The sequence below is a fragment of the Hylobates moloch genome, unplaced genomic scaffold (genome assembly GCF_009828535.3).
Source record: "Hylobates moloch isolate HMO894 unplaced genomic scaffold, HMol_V3 SCAFFOLD_6, whole genome shotgun sequence".
Classification (NCBI taxonomy): Eukaryota; Metazoa; Chordata; class Mammalia; order Primates; family Hylobatidae; genus Hylobates; species Hylobates moloch.
Genome location: NW_026652281.1, coordinates 118,363,118 through 118,377,354, shown reverse-complemented (window position 1 = coordinate 118,377,354; position 14,237 = coordinate 118,363,118). Strand labels below are relative to the sequence as shown.

The 14,237-nt window shown below is 41.9% G+C and overlaps 3 protein-coding genes across 6 annotated transcripts in view; 2 read left to right on the top strand and 1 right to left on the bottom strand.

The window, feature by feature from the left end:
• Positions 1 to 14,237, bottom strand: part of LOC116471632 (protocadherin gamma-C4) — a 151,620-nt gene that overhangs the window by 114,907 nt on the left and 22,476 nt on the right. The window lies entirely within an intron of this gene.
• On the top strand, positions 6,795 to 10,780 carry PCDHB12 (protocadherin beta 12). The gene has a single exon (XM_032158170.2). The coding sequence runs from the start codon at positions 6,981 to 6,983 to the stop codon at positions 9,366 to 9,368; it is 2,388 nt and encodes a 795-aa protein (XP_032014061.1). The 5' UTR covers positions 6,795 to 6,980; the 3' UTR covers positions 9,369 to 10,780.
• On the top strand, positions 12,400 to 14,237 carry LOC116470288 (protocadherin beta-13; the record flags this gene model as incomplete). Its single annotated transcript, XM_032155870.2, has 1 exon — positions 12,400 to 14,237. A coding segment is annotated over exon 1 (1,701 nt), but the record flags the coding sequence as incomplete, so codon positions are not given.

Here is a 14,237-nt window from a genome sequence, read left to right as displayed (position 1 = left end):
CAGGACATCTGGTGGACGTGAGCGGCACCGGGACCCTGTCCCAGAGCTACCAGTACAAGGTGTGTCTGACGGGAGGTTCCGGGACAAATGAATTCAAGTTCCTAAAACCAGTTATCCCTAATATCCAGGCAAAAGGTCCTGGGAAGAATAGTGAAGAAAACCCCACCTTTCGAAATAGCTTTGGATTTAATTTTTAGTAAGAATGCTATTTACATTTTCATATACTTTTTTAGTTTTATATAACCATATCAATATTATTTAGTTTTAAACTAGTTACGTTATTATGCAATACAACTAATTGTATTTTTAATTTTTTCTTTTCTCCCCCCACCTTTTTTTTGAGACTGAGTCTCGTTCTGTCGCCCTGGCTGGAGTGCAATGGTGTGATCTCAGCTCACTGCAACCTCTGCCTCTCGGGTTCAAGCAATTCTCCTGCCTCAGCCTCCCGAGTAGCTGGCATTACAGGCGCCTACCACCACGCCCGGCTAAATTTTTTTTTTTTTAATCTTTAGTAGAGACAGGGTTTCACCGTGTTGGCCAGGCGGGTCTTAAACTCTTGACCTCATGATCCACCCACCTTGGCCTCCCAAAGTGCTGGGATTACAGGTGTGAGCCACCGCGCCTAGCCTTTTTTTTTTTTTTTCGTTTTTGATACAGAATCTTAGTGACCCAGACTAGAGGTCAGTGGCAGGATCTCAGCTCACTGCAACCTCTGCCTCCTGGGCTCAAGAGATCAGCCCACCTCAGCCTCCAAGTAGCTGGGACTACATGCGTGCGCCACCATGCCCGGCTACTTTTTGTATTTTTTGTAGAGACGGATCGTCACCATATTTCTTAGGCTGGTCTTTAACTTCTGAGCTCAAGCAATGCACTGCCCTCAGCCTCCCAAAGTGCTGGGATTACAGGCGGCCAGGCCTCTTTTCAATTTTCAAGTATTGCATATCATTGTGAATAACATTGTAAATCCTTTTTGTATTAAGTAACAGGTAGTTAATCCATTTCTAATGAATAATTTTAAGATTTTAATCCTTTCCAAGTGTACAATAATTTACTGATTATTATTTCTCATTCTAGAAAACTGACTTTGATTTTTCTCTTAGGTTTTTTGTTTTGTTTTGTTTTTTTGAGACGATGTTTCGCTCTTGTCGCCCAGGCTGGAGTGTAATGGTGTGATCTCGGCTCACTGCAATCTCTGCCTCCCAGATTCAAGTGAGTCTCCTGCCTCAGCCTCTAGAGTAGCTGGGATTACAGGTGCACCACCACACCCAGCTAATTTTGCATTTTTAGTAGAGATGGAGTTTCACCATGTTGGTCAGGCTGGTCTCTAACTCTTGATCTCAGTGATCCGTCCACCTCAGCCTCCCAAAAAGCTGGGATTACAAGCGTGAGCCACCGTGCCCATTTCCTCAAATGCCCAGCCTCCCCTAGTATTTTTCACTGTCTGCATCCTATGATCCTAACCACTTGTGTATTGTAGTTTCTTCATGGGAGAAGTCATATATATCTGCCCTTCCAACCTTATTCTAACATTCTATTTATTCATTTAAAAAGCCACATCATCTAGTTCTAAATCACAGCATTTAAAGAGAAACATTTCATTATTAATGTGCTCATGGTAAATTAAATATTATTTTGTGATTAATATTATACTTCAATAATAACTGTGCTTGTATTATTTTCTTAAATACACTACACTTACTTGGCTAATATTTTTAATGCTTACTTTTGTGTATATATATATATATATATATATATATATACACACACAGAGAGAGAGAGATCATGTCTTATAATCCAAACAAAATGTAATAAACTGTATGAAAATAAATAGGAATATTAAAACATTTTGATAATTTTGGGATGAGAATATTGGTGGACTGTTGGAAAGATACTCACTTTTCCTTTTATTTTGTAAATTTATTTCATTATTTTCAAATGTAAAAATCAAGGTGAACTAAAGGTTGAAAGAAAAACAAGGCCTGGCTCAGTGGTTTGGCTGGGTGGGTTAGATCACGCCTGTAATCTCAGCACTTTGGAAGGCTGATGCGAGCGGGTCACCTGAGGTTGGGAGTTCAAGACCAGCCTGGCCAACACAGTGAAACCCCATCTACACTAAAAAATACAAGAAGTAGCTGGGTGTGGTGGTGTGTGCCTATAATCCCAGCTACTCAGGAGGCTGAGACAGGAGAATCACTTGAATCCAGGAGGCAGAGGTTGCAGTGAGCCAGGATCTTGCCACTGCACTCCAGCCTGGGTGACAGAGCGATACTCCATAAAAAAAAAAAAAAAAAAAAAGAGAGAGAGAGAAAGAAAGAAAAGAAAAGAAAAAATCAATATTTTCTTTAATTTCCAGTCCCCTTCTACTGAGTGGCTTCTTCTAGAATTACCTCAATACTTCTAAATGATATGTTTTTGCTGTTAAATCTTGCTACTCCATTTTACATTTTAATCATTTCTTGCTATGTATTTTTAAAACAAGATATAACTTTCTTTCCAACTAATGTAAACCAATATAAGCACTGTACATTCCCTTTCTCCTATTCTCCCAATAAAATTGTTACAGTTTTTTTTTGTTTTTTTTTTTGACAGAGTCTTACTCTGTCACCCAGGTTGGAATACAGTGGTGTGATCTCAGCTCACTGTAACCTCTGCTTCCCGGGTTCAAGTGATTCTCCTGCCTCAGCCTCCCGAGTAGCTGGGATTACAGGCACCCACCACCACACCTAGCTAGTTTTGTAGCTTTAGTAGAGATGGGGTTTCACCATGTTGGCCAGTCTAGTCTTGAACTCCTGACCCCAGCTGATCCGCCCACCTCAGCCTCCCAAAGTGTTGAGATTACAGGCGTGAGCCACTGTGCCCAGCCTACAGCTTTTTTTTTAAGTTAAACTAATAGTGTCCATATTGCTAAGCTTTCTTCAAAATATACATTAGTGTAGTGTGATTAAATTTCCTTTCTTGAGAAACATTTTTCCTAGAACTGAAAATTGTTTTGTACTTACATAATTTTCCATTTACTAATATTAGTTTCTTTACATTCTCTAATTTGAATCTCTTTCTTCTCAAAATATTCAAATATATCAGATAACTATCAATTATGTTTATTTCTTGGTGATCTTGCACCCAGATCTCTACTTCATTCATACTGGTTGCTCTATAGGCTGTCACCCTAGGACTTTAAAAAATATTTTTCTTGTTGATCCTCTTTTATAAGATCCAGTATATTCTTCTTTCTTAGTTTACTGTCTTATTTTGTTGATGCACATCTCTCAGTACCTTCATAAAAATGGATACAGAGGAAGTAAAACTTTTTGAGAGCTTGCTTTGTTATTTTCTTTTTTTATTTGATTGATAGTTCAGGCATAACATTCTAGGTTGAAAATAATTTTCCCTCAGATTTCAAAAGCACTGCTCCTTTTATTGACTGCATATAGAATTGCTGCTCAGAAGACTGATTCCATTCTGATTCCTATGTCTTTTTATGTGATTTCCCCCCCCTTTTTTTCTTTCTTTCTGGGAGCATTGAAAAAAATTCCCCTGGTCTTCTGAAAATACCTTAGTACTGGCTGTTTATTGATTAATCTGGTCACATGGCTATGCCCTGTTCATGTTTATCTTTTTTTTTTTAAGATGATGTCTCACTGTGTTACCCAGGCTGGAGTGCAGTGGCTATTCATAGGCGCAATCACAGCACCCTGCAGCCTCTAACTCAAGAGCTACTTCTGCCTCAGCCTTCCAAGTTGCTGGGACTACAGGCATGTGCTAGACCCCTTGGCTAATGTTCAGACTATCAGTTTTATTTCTGAGAAATTGTGGTTGGGCATGGTGACTCACACCTGCACCCCCCGTACTTTGGGAGGCTGAGGCAGGAGGATTATTTGAGGCCCCTAGTTTGAGACCACCCTGGGCAACATAGTGGGAACCTATCTCTACACAAAAACAAATTTTTAAAAGGAATTTTCTTGGTATGTTTTACTCATAATCTCTCTCCTGAGTTTTCTGGATTCTCACTTCAACGAAAATCTCAGTTAAATATTAGACCTCCTAGATTGACTCTGTAAGACTCTAAGCCTTTTTTCCTTTCTTATTTTCTCTTTGCCTCTCATTCTATTTTTGGACAATTTATTTAATCACTCAATGTTTTATATATAAGTTTTTCTTTATGACTGACAAATACTTACTTTTAAGAGTTGTTTTTGGTTCGCTGAATATTTTTCATGGTATCCTGTCATAGATTTATAAATGTAATATTTTCTCTCATTTATGATTAATCTTTTCTTTAAAAATGCATTATGCAGTATCGTTATTATATATCCATTTTAAAAGTGAAATTGAGTCTAAGGGGAGTTAAGAACTTGTCCAAGGTAATATAGCTAGTAAAAAGCACTTAAGTCCTAATCTAGTCTTCATCTTACAATAGGAATACATACTTCATACAGTTACTATTTAGATTAAATGGATAAATACATACTTCATACAGTTACTATTTAGATTAAATGGATAAATGCATTATGAGGCACTTAGAACAATGAGTAGCATAGAGTAAATACTAAATAAGTATTAGCTTTTATTAGATTTTCTTTCTCTGGGAATATTAACCAGATATTTTCAAAGGCTTTCTTCTGCTTTCTATATTATTGTTCCTTTTTTTTTTCTTGGTAGTAGTGATGGTGATAGTTTTGGTCTTTCTATGTTATGTTACAGGCATTTCCTCAAATGCCTTGGCTATCTTCTCGTATTTTAGAAGGATGATATATCAAAATGCTGACAATCAACTCTGTGAGCCAACAGTAACTGTTGATGGCAGGGCTTCATTCTAATATAACCATACTAGTATAAGTCTATTACCTTATGAGATGCCAAATATTAATATGTGTCTTCATTTGGGGCTTTCATTTTCTCCAGGTTAGAATTCTACAATATCCACTGCGTGGGGACAGACTAGGGGTCAAGCATATACCTTGTGTCCAACAGTCTAAGAGTATTGCATGAAAAGGGATTAGAAGTCTCATTATGCAAAACGCAAAGGTTTGCTTACTCTCCCTATTTTCAGTTTGACACCTCACACTTGTGCTCAGCTGTGCCTAGATCCCCAAGACTAGAGAAAATCCCATTAAATTTCTCCAGAGAATAAACTTTCTATTTCCTGGCTGTGAGTTACATTTCTGTCTATGTAGGGTGATGAGAAGAATAGGGAATTCAATTATCCTCTACACACATTTCCAACTAATAACTTTTTTCCATCCTTAACTGACTTCAGTCTTCTTAAACATCTGATTCCTCCAGATCTTGTGCTTAAAAGAGATTACATTTCTTGTGAGTGTCTTCAATGCAGGAACTTTACTTTAGGGGCATTTTTTGGAACTGCTAAGTTAATTGCTCTTCCACCTGCTTTCTGTCATAGAAAAATATGTGTGTTCACTTGTGTATTCTTAATCTTTGTTAGTTCCTACCATTTTAATTACTTTTCTGCCGTTTTAGTGCATTTTTTTTTTAAAAAAAGAGAAGTTAATTGTGTGTGGTCAATCCGTCTACTTTTCAAATTTTACCCTTCTTTACCAATTACTATTTCAACCATGTACCTAGCTTACATTTTTAGGAATATTAATTGAATTTAACATTTTAAAATGCAGACTTGTTGGATTCTTCTTCCATCCATTCTTAGTGCACTTTAAGACTTTCTATAGTGAACATCACTGATGAGCCCTTAGTATCTATTGCAAACAATCTCCCTCATTAGGTACCAATGATGTACTTTGGCTAGGACTGAAACCATCCCAAGCTTAAGAGGTGGTCCCAAACAGGATTAAAACAAAGTAATGGCCAGAGATGGGTCTTTAGATTCTAGGACTAAAATCTCCAACTATAATTCTGTACCTCTTGAAACAATGATTGCTTCAGTGGCAGACACATGATCTTACTTGGTCTAATCAGAGTGAAAGTTAGGTTTTTGTTCTATGTCTAGGGATAGACTCTTACTTTCTCTTCCTGGGCTGAAAGAGAAAACAGATAGCTACAGTTGTGGCTACAATAAATTTTGGGAACCTAAGGCAAGCCAGCTTTAGGAATAAGAGTCTGCTTTAAATTAAACTAACTTGCTCATGCTTGTGTACTTATGAATTTTTTTTGTAAATTATGAAAAACTGGAACTAAATGATAGGTTTACATAATATGTTCCACCCCAATCTCTTGCTTCATTTTCTACCTGTTCACAATTCATTGTTATTAAGGAAATCTACAGAAATGCCTTTTTATGCTGTCCTAATGACCTATATATGCCTCATATCATGGTTAATCCAGTTTCATAACTTCAGAAAGGACTTCTGAGATGACCTTTCCTTTCCCTTACCATGTAAAGAAAGCCAAGTAGTAATAGAATTTCATTCAGCTCAACAATCAGTTATACCCTGCTTGTTTCAGGCTTACAATTGTCTCAGAAACACTACGAATTCCTGGGGGCCAGGGATCACATCTTGTATCTGTATTCACCACAATCGAGCACATTTGGTTGTGAGGAGAGTGGGAAAAGACACTGAAAAAATGCTTTAAGACAAATACAAACATCATCACAAGCTATAAAGAATATGAAAAGATTATTATGGAAGATATAATATATTTTTAATTACTTAAACAGAAGGAATTATTTAAACGCAATATTTGCTTCTGGAGGACAGTTATGTAAATAAAATTTAGGTAGTGTTCATCAAACTGTGAAAATCTGTGGAGACGCGTGGTGGCGCTGCAGGATAATATCAAGAAAAAAACTACCCTGGAGGATGTTGTACACCCTGTTATCCAGTACACGGGGAGAACTGGGAAGACAGAAAGAACAATCCTTTAAGGGAGAACCTTGAAGCCGCTCAGAAAGGTTAAAATCTTTAGGCTTCCGAGGATTTGGTAGACAGATCAGAGGCACGTTTCCCACAACTGCGAAGTGGCGCTGAGGCAATTCTGCAAGATTTTGGGGTTTTGGAAAAGAAGCTATGGAAAACGGAGGGGCAGGCACTCTGCAGATAAGGCAAGTCCTGCTTTTCTTTGTTTTGCTGGGAATGTCTCAGGCGGGCTCTGAAACTGGGAACTTTTTGGTGATGGAGGAATTGCAGAGCGGGAGCTTTGTAGGAAATTTGGCAAAGACCCTGGGACTGGAGGTGAGTGAGCTGTCTTCGCGGGGGGCTCGCGTGGTTTCTAATGATAACAAAGAGTGTTTGCAGCTGGACACAAACACTGGGGATTTGCTCCTGAGCGAAACGCTAGACAGGGAGGAGCTCTGTGGCTCCAACGAGCCTTGTGTGCTGTATTTCCAAGTGTTAATGAAAAACCCCACGCAGTTTTTACAAATTGAGCTCCAAGTCAGGGATATAAATGATCACTCTCCCGTCTTCTTGGAAAAAGAAATGCTCTTAGAAATCCCAGAGAACAGTCCTGTTGGTGCTGTGTTCTTGCTTGAAAGTGCAAAGGATTTAGATGTAGGAATCAATGCTGTAAAAAGCTACACAATAAATCCAAACTCTCATTTCCACGTTAAAATAAGAGTCAATCCAGACAATAGGAGATACCCCGAGTTAGTTCTGGACAAGGAGCTGGATTATGAAGAGCGCCCGGAGCTCGGTTTCATCCTCACTGCTCTGGATGGCGGGTCCCCTCCCAGGTCTGGAACTGCCTTGGTCAGGGTGGTGGTTGTAGATATTAATGACAACTCCCCTGAGTTTGAGCACGCTTTTTATGAGGTGAAGATTCCGGAGAATAGCATCCTTGGCTCGCTGATTGTGACCGTCTCAGCCTGGGATTTAGACTCTGGAACAAACAGTGAACTATCCTATACATTTTCCCATGCCTCAGAAGATATTCGCAAGACATTTGAAATTAATCAAAAGTCTGGAGACATTACTTTAACAGCACCTTTGGATTTTGAAGCAATTGAGTCATACTCAATAATCATTCAAGCCACAGATGGGGGAGGACTTTTTGGAAAATCTACAGTCAGAATTCAGGTGATGGATGTAAATGACAATGCTCCTGAAATCACTGTGTCATCAATTACCAGTCCAATCCCAGAAAATACGCCAGGGACCGTGGTTATGGTTTTCAGGATACGAGATAGAGACTCTGGGGACAACGGAAAGATGGTTTGTTTTATCCCGGAAGACATCCCATTCGTGCTAAAATCTTCGCTAAATAATTACTACACTTTGGAAACAGAGAGTCCGCTGGACAGAGAGAGCAGAGCCGAGTACAACATCACCATCACCGTCACCGACTTGGGGACCCCCAGGCTGAAAACCGAGCACAACGTAACCGTGCTGGTCTCCGACATCAATGACAACGCCCCCGCCTTCACCCAAACCTCCTACACCCTGTTCGTCCGCGAGAACAACAGCCCCGCCCTGCGCATCGGCAGCGTCAGCGCCACAGACAGAGACTCAGGCACCAACGCCCAGGTCACCTACTCGCTGCTGCCGCCCCAGGACCCGCACCTGCCCCTCGCCTCCCTGGTCTCCATCAACGCGGACAACGGCCACCTGTTCGCCCTCAGGTCGCTGGACTACGAGGCCCTGCAGGCGTTCGAGTTCCACGTGGGCGCCACAGACCGCGGCTCCCCGGCGCTGAGCAGCGAGGCGCTGGTGCGCGTGCTGGTGCTGGACGCCAACGACAACTCGCCCTTCGTGCTTTACCCGCTGCAGAACGGCTCCGCGCCCTGCACCGAGCTGGTGCCCCGGGCGGCCGAGCCGGGCTACCTGGTGACCAAGGTGGTGGCGGTGGACGGCGACTCGGGCCAGAACGCCTGGCTGTCGTACCAGCTGCTCAAGGCCACGGAGCCCGGGTTGTTCGGTGTGTGGGCGCACAATGGCGAGGTGCGCACCGCCAGGCTGCTGAGCGAGCGCGACGCGGCAAAGCACAGGCTGGTGGTGCTGGTCAAGGACAATGGCGAGCCACCGCGCTCGGCCACCGCCACGCTGCACGTGCTCCTGGTGGACGGCTTCTCCCAGCCCTACCTGCCGCTCCCGGAGGCTGCCCCAGCCCAGGCCCAGGCCGACTCGCTCACCGTCTACCTGGTGGTGGCGTTGGCCTCGGTGTCGTCGCTCTTCCTCTTCTCGGTGCTCCTGTTCGTGGCGGTGCGGCTGTGCAGGAGGAGCAGGGCGGCCCCGGTGGGTCACTGCTCGGTGCCCGAGGGCCCCTTTCCAGGACATCTGGTGGACGTGAGCGGCACTGGGACCCTGTCCCAGAGCTACCAGTACGAGGTGTGTCTGACTGGAGGCTCCGGGTCAAATGACTTCAAATTTCTGAAACCAATTATCCCCAACTTCCTACCACAGAGCACAGGTAGGGAAGTCGAAGAAAATCCCCCATTTCAGAATAATTTGGGTTTCTGATAAAGAATGAAAAATAAATCCTGTGTTTGTGAATACATTTATAATTAGGAACTTATCGTGAGGTGCCTGTAAGGTAGTATTTTTGATCACTTCAAATATGTACTCTTCAAGTCAAGAAATAAATTTCTTTACATAGAAAAGGATCCAGATTTAGTACCAAGAACCCTTCACAAAGCATGAAATGTATATGTGTAATGTTTTATGTCCAACAATTATGCTTAATATAAATATTAAGTGGTAAGTCTTGTTTGAGATATTTTAAATTGCTTTCCATTGTTTTCAATATTTACTGTGACTTCCATTTTCTTAGTTGATTAGAATGCTCTTCGAGTATACCTACCCTAGTTTCAGTAGCATAGATTGTAGTGTACCTTTTTAAACTTTATTTAAAAAACACTCGTTTTATGAATCATACACTGTTTTCACACTTTTAATCTCAGAAGAAACATATGTGGCATGGTATTTTAGGAATGACCAAATAGACGGTCTTAGAGATTCAGTAAGTTCACTAAGGTCCACTAACTAATAAGTGACAAAACTGAGCATCCATCCTAGATCTGTCTAACTCTGAGTCAGTGACTTTGCTCCGATTCCATACTGTTTTCATCATTGGATATCACCTGGCAAGTTTCTGCCTAACTAAAGAGAAGAAAAGTTTTTATCATATTCATGCTGCTGTTCAACCTTTATTTAGAAATAATCTTTATGATTTCATTTTCTCTTAAACCAGTAATCTTGCTTTTCTGGGTAAATTTTCAGCTATTATTACTAATGCTCTGATCTGTCCAAATCTTAAGTAAAAACAAAATTGAAAGAGCAACCTGTGCCTTCTCGTTGTCTCCTGAACATATAACTTTCATTTCACAGAAAAGATTGATGGTCCTGATTAGGAATAGTACATAATTGTGATTGCATTATTAGTTAATTATTTTCTTTACATTGCAGTGTATTTCCAGAGTCACCCATACTTACATTTGTAATATATTTTCCTTACTTGAGAGTTTGTTTTTAGCAGCTTTTCTTACCTATCCTGTACTGCTGAATCAGGAAAATTTAAGAAAAAGAATAGATTTAAATGTGTAATATCAAAGAGAAATATAGATGATCATTAAATTTTTAGAAATTTTGGGGAATTAAAGAGAAGCATTGTTTGTTAAAAAATATATAACTGATTCTTATTTTTAAAATAGGTAATTTTTGCATAGTTGTGTTCTAAATATATTATAAACTAGTGCTGGTAACTCTAATAAAGCTAGAATTACTGCATATCACTGGTGGGATAGAATCTAAGGACAAAAAAACTCACAGTAGTAAAATCTAAAATTGCTTTCATGGTCTCAGGGTAAAATTATCCAATTTCTCTGACAAATAAATTGCATAAAAAATAAGAGGAGTGAAGTTTACACAGGAAAAATCTTTTTTTTTTTTTTTTTTTTTTTTTTTTTTTTTTTTTTTTTTTTTTTTTTTTTTTTTTGAGACGGAGTCTTTCTCTGTCCCCCAGGCTGGAGTGCAGTGGCGCGATCTCGGCTCACCGCAACCTCCACCTCCTGGGTTCACGCCATTCTCCTGCCTCAGCCTCCCAAGTAGCTGGGAATACAGGCGCCCGCCAACACGCCCGGCTAATTTTTTGTGTTTTTAGTAGAGACGGGGTTTCACCGTGTTAGCCAGGATGGTCTCGATCTCCTGACCTCGTGATCCGCCCGCCTCAGCCTCCCAAAGTACTGGGATTACAGGCTTGAGCCACCGCGCCCGGCTTACACAGGAAAAATCTTAAGAGGTCTACCACGCAATGTGTTTGGATCTTGATTGAAACAACAGCAATGACTCTGAAAAACTTGGAAGAATTTGAATATAGATGGGTATTAAATAATAACTTGATTTTTAGGTGTGGTAATGGCATTGTACTTAAGCACATTTTTAGAGTCACTTAAAGTCATGATGCTTTTAAAGAAATGTATAATGACGTATTTGTGGGTGAAAATTCAGTTTGTCTGGGATGTGAAAATGTTGAAGGGATAGAGTCAAGAATTATGGCAAAACATTGATAACAGTTGAAGGTAGTACTGAGTCCTTGGAGGTTCATTATACTCCTCTCTTTTATGAGATTTGAAAAATTTCAAAATAATTTCTTTTAATTGATGCTGTTAGAAGTGGAGGTAACAAAAAAGGACATGCTTCCCAGAAACAAAATCACCACTGCTGTTACAGATATTGTCTCTATTTAGACAAGCTCTCCAGCCTTTCCTTGTTCATTTCCCTTCATTATTGGCCATAACCTCTCTACCTGAGATAGTCACGCTCCTGTATTCTTCTACCATTTGAATTTTGAGGTGTTTTTCTAGTTATAGTAATGGATTTATGCTAGACTTATGATGGATTTATGCCATCAAGACTCAGCTACTTGATGGCATCAAATTGCTTTATACTTGGTATATAGTTTATTTTTAAGGTTAATATCTATTTGCATTAGATTCCTCATGTTTAAGGTGGGGAATTCACAACAGCCCTATGTGGTAGGTGCTGTTCTTATCCTCACTTTACAGAGGACCAAACTAAAGTAGAGAGATTAAATAATTTGTTCGAGGTTCACAGCTACTAATTATTCCTCTGGTTCATAGAAATAAAACTATAAAGATCTAAATGTTGCCCATGTTAACCACAATTACATCTGAAATTTTCTGCATATATTCTTTTTGCCACGCTAGACTGTTACCTAAATATTTCCTTTTTGCCCAAAACTCAGTTAGCATTGTTGAAAGACTAATGTGATTTCTCCTTCGGGCAGTTGTCTGCTCACTAACGTCCGGCGATATTAACGGTGGTGTTGTAACCTTACATAGTCCCGGGTGCATACAGGCAGAGTTGGGAATATTACATCTATCATCATCCCACAAAATTGTAAGATCCTGTGAGGACGCATGGTGGCGCTGCAGGATAAGAAGGCACAAACCAGAACCGCAGCTGCAGCTCCATTAACCGGCAAAAAGCAGCAGAACCTGGAAGTCCACGGGAAGCTTGGATGCCAAAGAGAGAACGGCTGGGTCCTCTGGAGAGGACTACTCACTGGAATATTTCTGAGGTATCTGTGGAATAACCACAGCCTCAGATACTGGGGACTTTACATTCCCACAGAACCGTCCTCCCAGGAAGCTGAATCCAGCAAGAACAATGGAGGCCAGCGGGAAGCTCATTTGCAGACAAAGGCAAGTCCTTTTTTCCTTTCTCCTTTTGGGCTTATCTCTGGCGGGCGCGGCGGAACCTAGACGCTATTCTGTGGTGGAGGAAACTGAGGGCAGCTCCTTTGTCACCAATTTAGCAAAGGACCTGGGTCTGGAGCAGAGGGAATTCTCCAGGCGGGGGGTTAGGGTTGTTTCCAGAGGGAACAAACTACATTTGCAGCTCAATCAGGAGACCGGGGATTTGTTGCTCAATGAGAAATTGGACCGTGAGGATCTGTGCGGTCACACAGAGCCCTGTGTGCTACGTTTCCAAGTGTTGCTAGAGAGCCCCTTCGAGTTTTTTCAAGCTGAGCTGCAAGTAATAGACATAAACGACCACTCTCCAGTATTTCTGGACAAACAAATGTTGGTGAAAGTGTCAGAGAGCAGTCCTCCTGGGACTACGTTTCCTCTGAAGAATGCCGAAGACTTAGACGTAGGCCAAAACAATATTGAGAACTATATAATCAGCCCCAACTCCTATTTTCGGGTCCTCACCCGCAAACGCAGTGATGGAAGGAAATATCCAGAGCTGGTGCTGGACAAAGCGCTGGACCGAGAGGAAGAAGCTCAGCTCAGGTTAACACTCACAGCACTGGATGGTGGCTCTCCGCCCAGATCTGGCACTGCTCAGGTCTACATCGAAGTCCTGGATGTCAACGATAATGCCCCTGAGTTTGAGCAGCCTTTCTATAGGGTGCAGATCTCTGAGGACAGTCCAGTAGGCTTCCTGGTTGTGAAGGTCTCTGCCACGGATGTAGACACAGGAGTCAACGGAGAGATTTCCTATTCACTTTTCCAAGCTTCAGACGAGATTGGCAAAACCTTTAAGATCAATCCCCTGACAGGAGAAATTGAAGTAAAAGAACAACTCGATTTCGAAAAACTTCAGTCCTATGAAGTCAATATTGAGGCAAGAGATGCTGGAACCTTTTCTGGAAAATGCACCGTTCTGATTCAAGTGATGGATGTGAATGACCATGCCCCAGAAGTTACCATGTCTGCATTTACCAGCCCAATACCTGAGAACGCGCCTGAAACTGTGGTTGCACTTTTCAGTGTTTCAGATCTTGATTCAGGAGAAAATGGGAAAATAAGTTGCTCCATTCAGGAGGATCTACCCTTCCTCCTGAAATCCGCGGAAAACTTTTACACCCTACTAACGGAGACACCACTAGACAGAGAAAGCAGAGCCGAGTACAACATCACCATCACTGTCACTGACTTGGGGACCCCTATGCTGAAAACACAGCTCAATATGACCGTGCTGGTCGCCGACGTCAATGACAACGCTCCAGCCTTCACCCAAACCTCCTACACCCTGTTCGTCCGCGAGAACAACAGCCCCGCCCTGCACATCGGCAGTGTCAGCGCCACAGACAGAGACTCAGGCACCAACGCCCAGGTCACCTACTCGCTGCTGCCGCCCCAGGACCCGCACCTGCCCCTCGCCTCCCTGGTCTCCATCAACGCGGACAACGGCCACCTGTTCGCGCTCAGGTCGCTGGACTACGAGGCCCTGCAGGGGTTCGAGTTCCGCGTGGGCGCTTCAGACCGCGGGTCCCCGGCGCTGAGCAGCGAGGCGCTGGTGCGCGTGCTGGTGCTGGACGCCAACGACAACTCGCCCTTCGTGCTGTACCCGCTGCAGAAC

What these genes read in the sequence shown, in the direction of transcription:
- PCDHB12 (XM_032158170.2), top strand. Translation starts at nt 6,981, where the DNA reads ATGGAAAACGGAGGGGCAGGCACTCTGCAGATAAGGCAAGTCCTGCTT.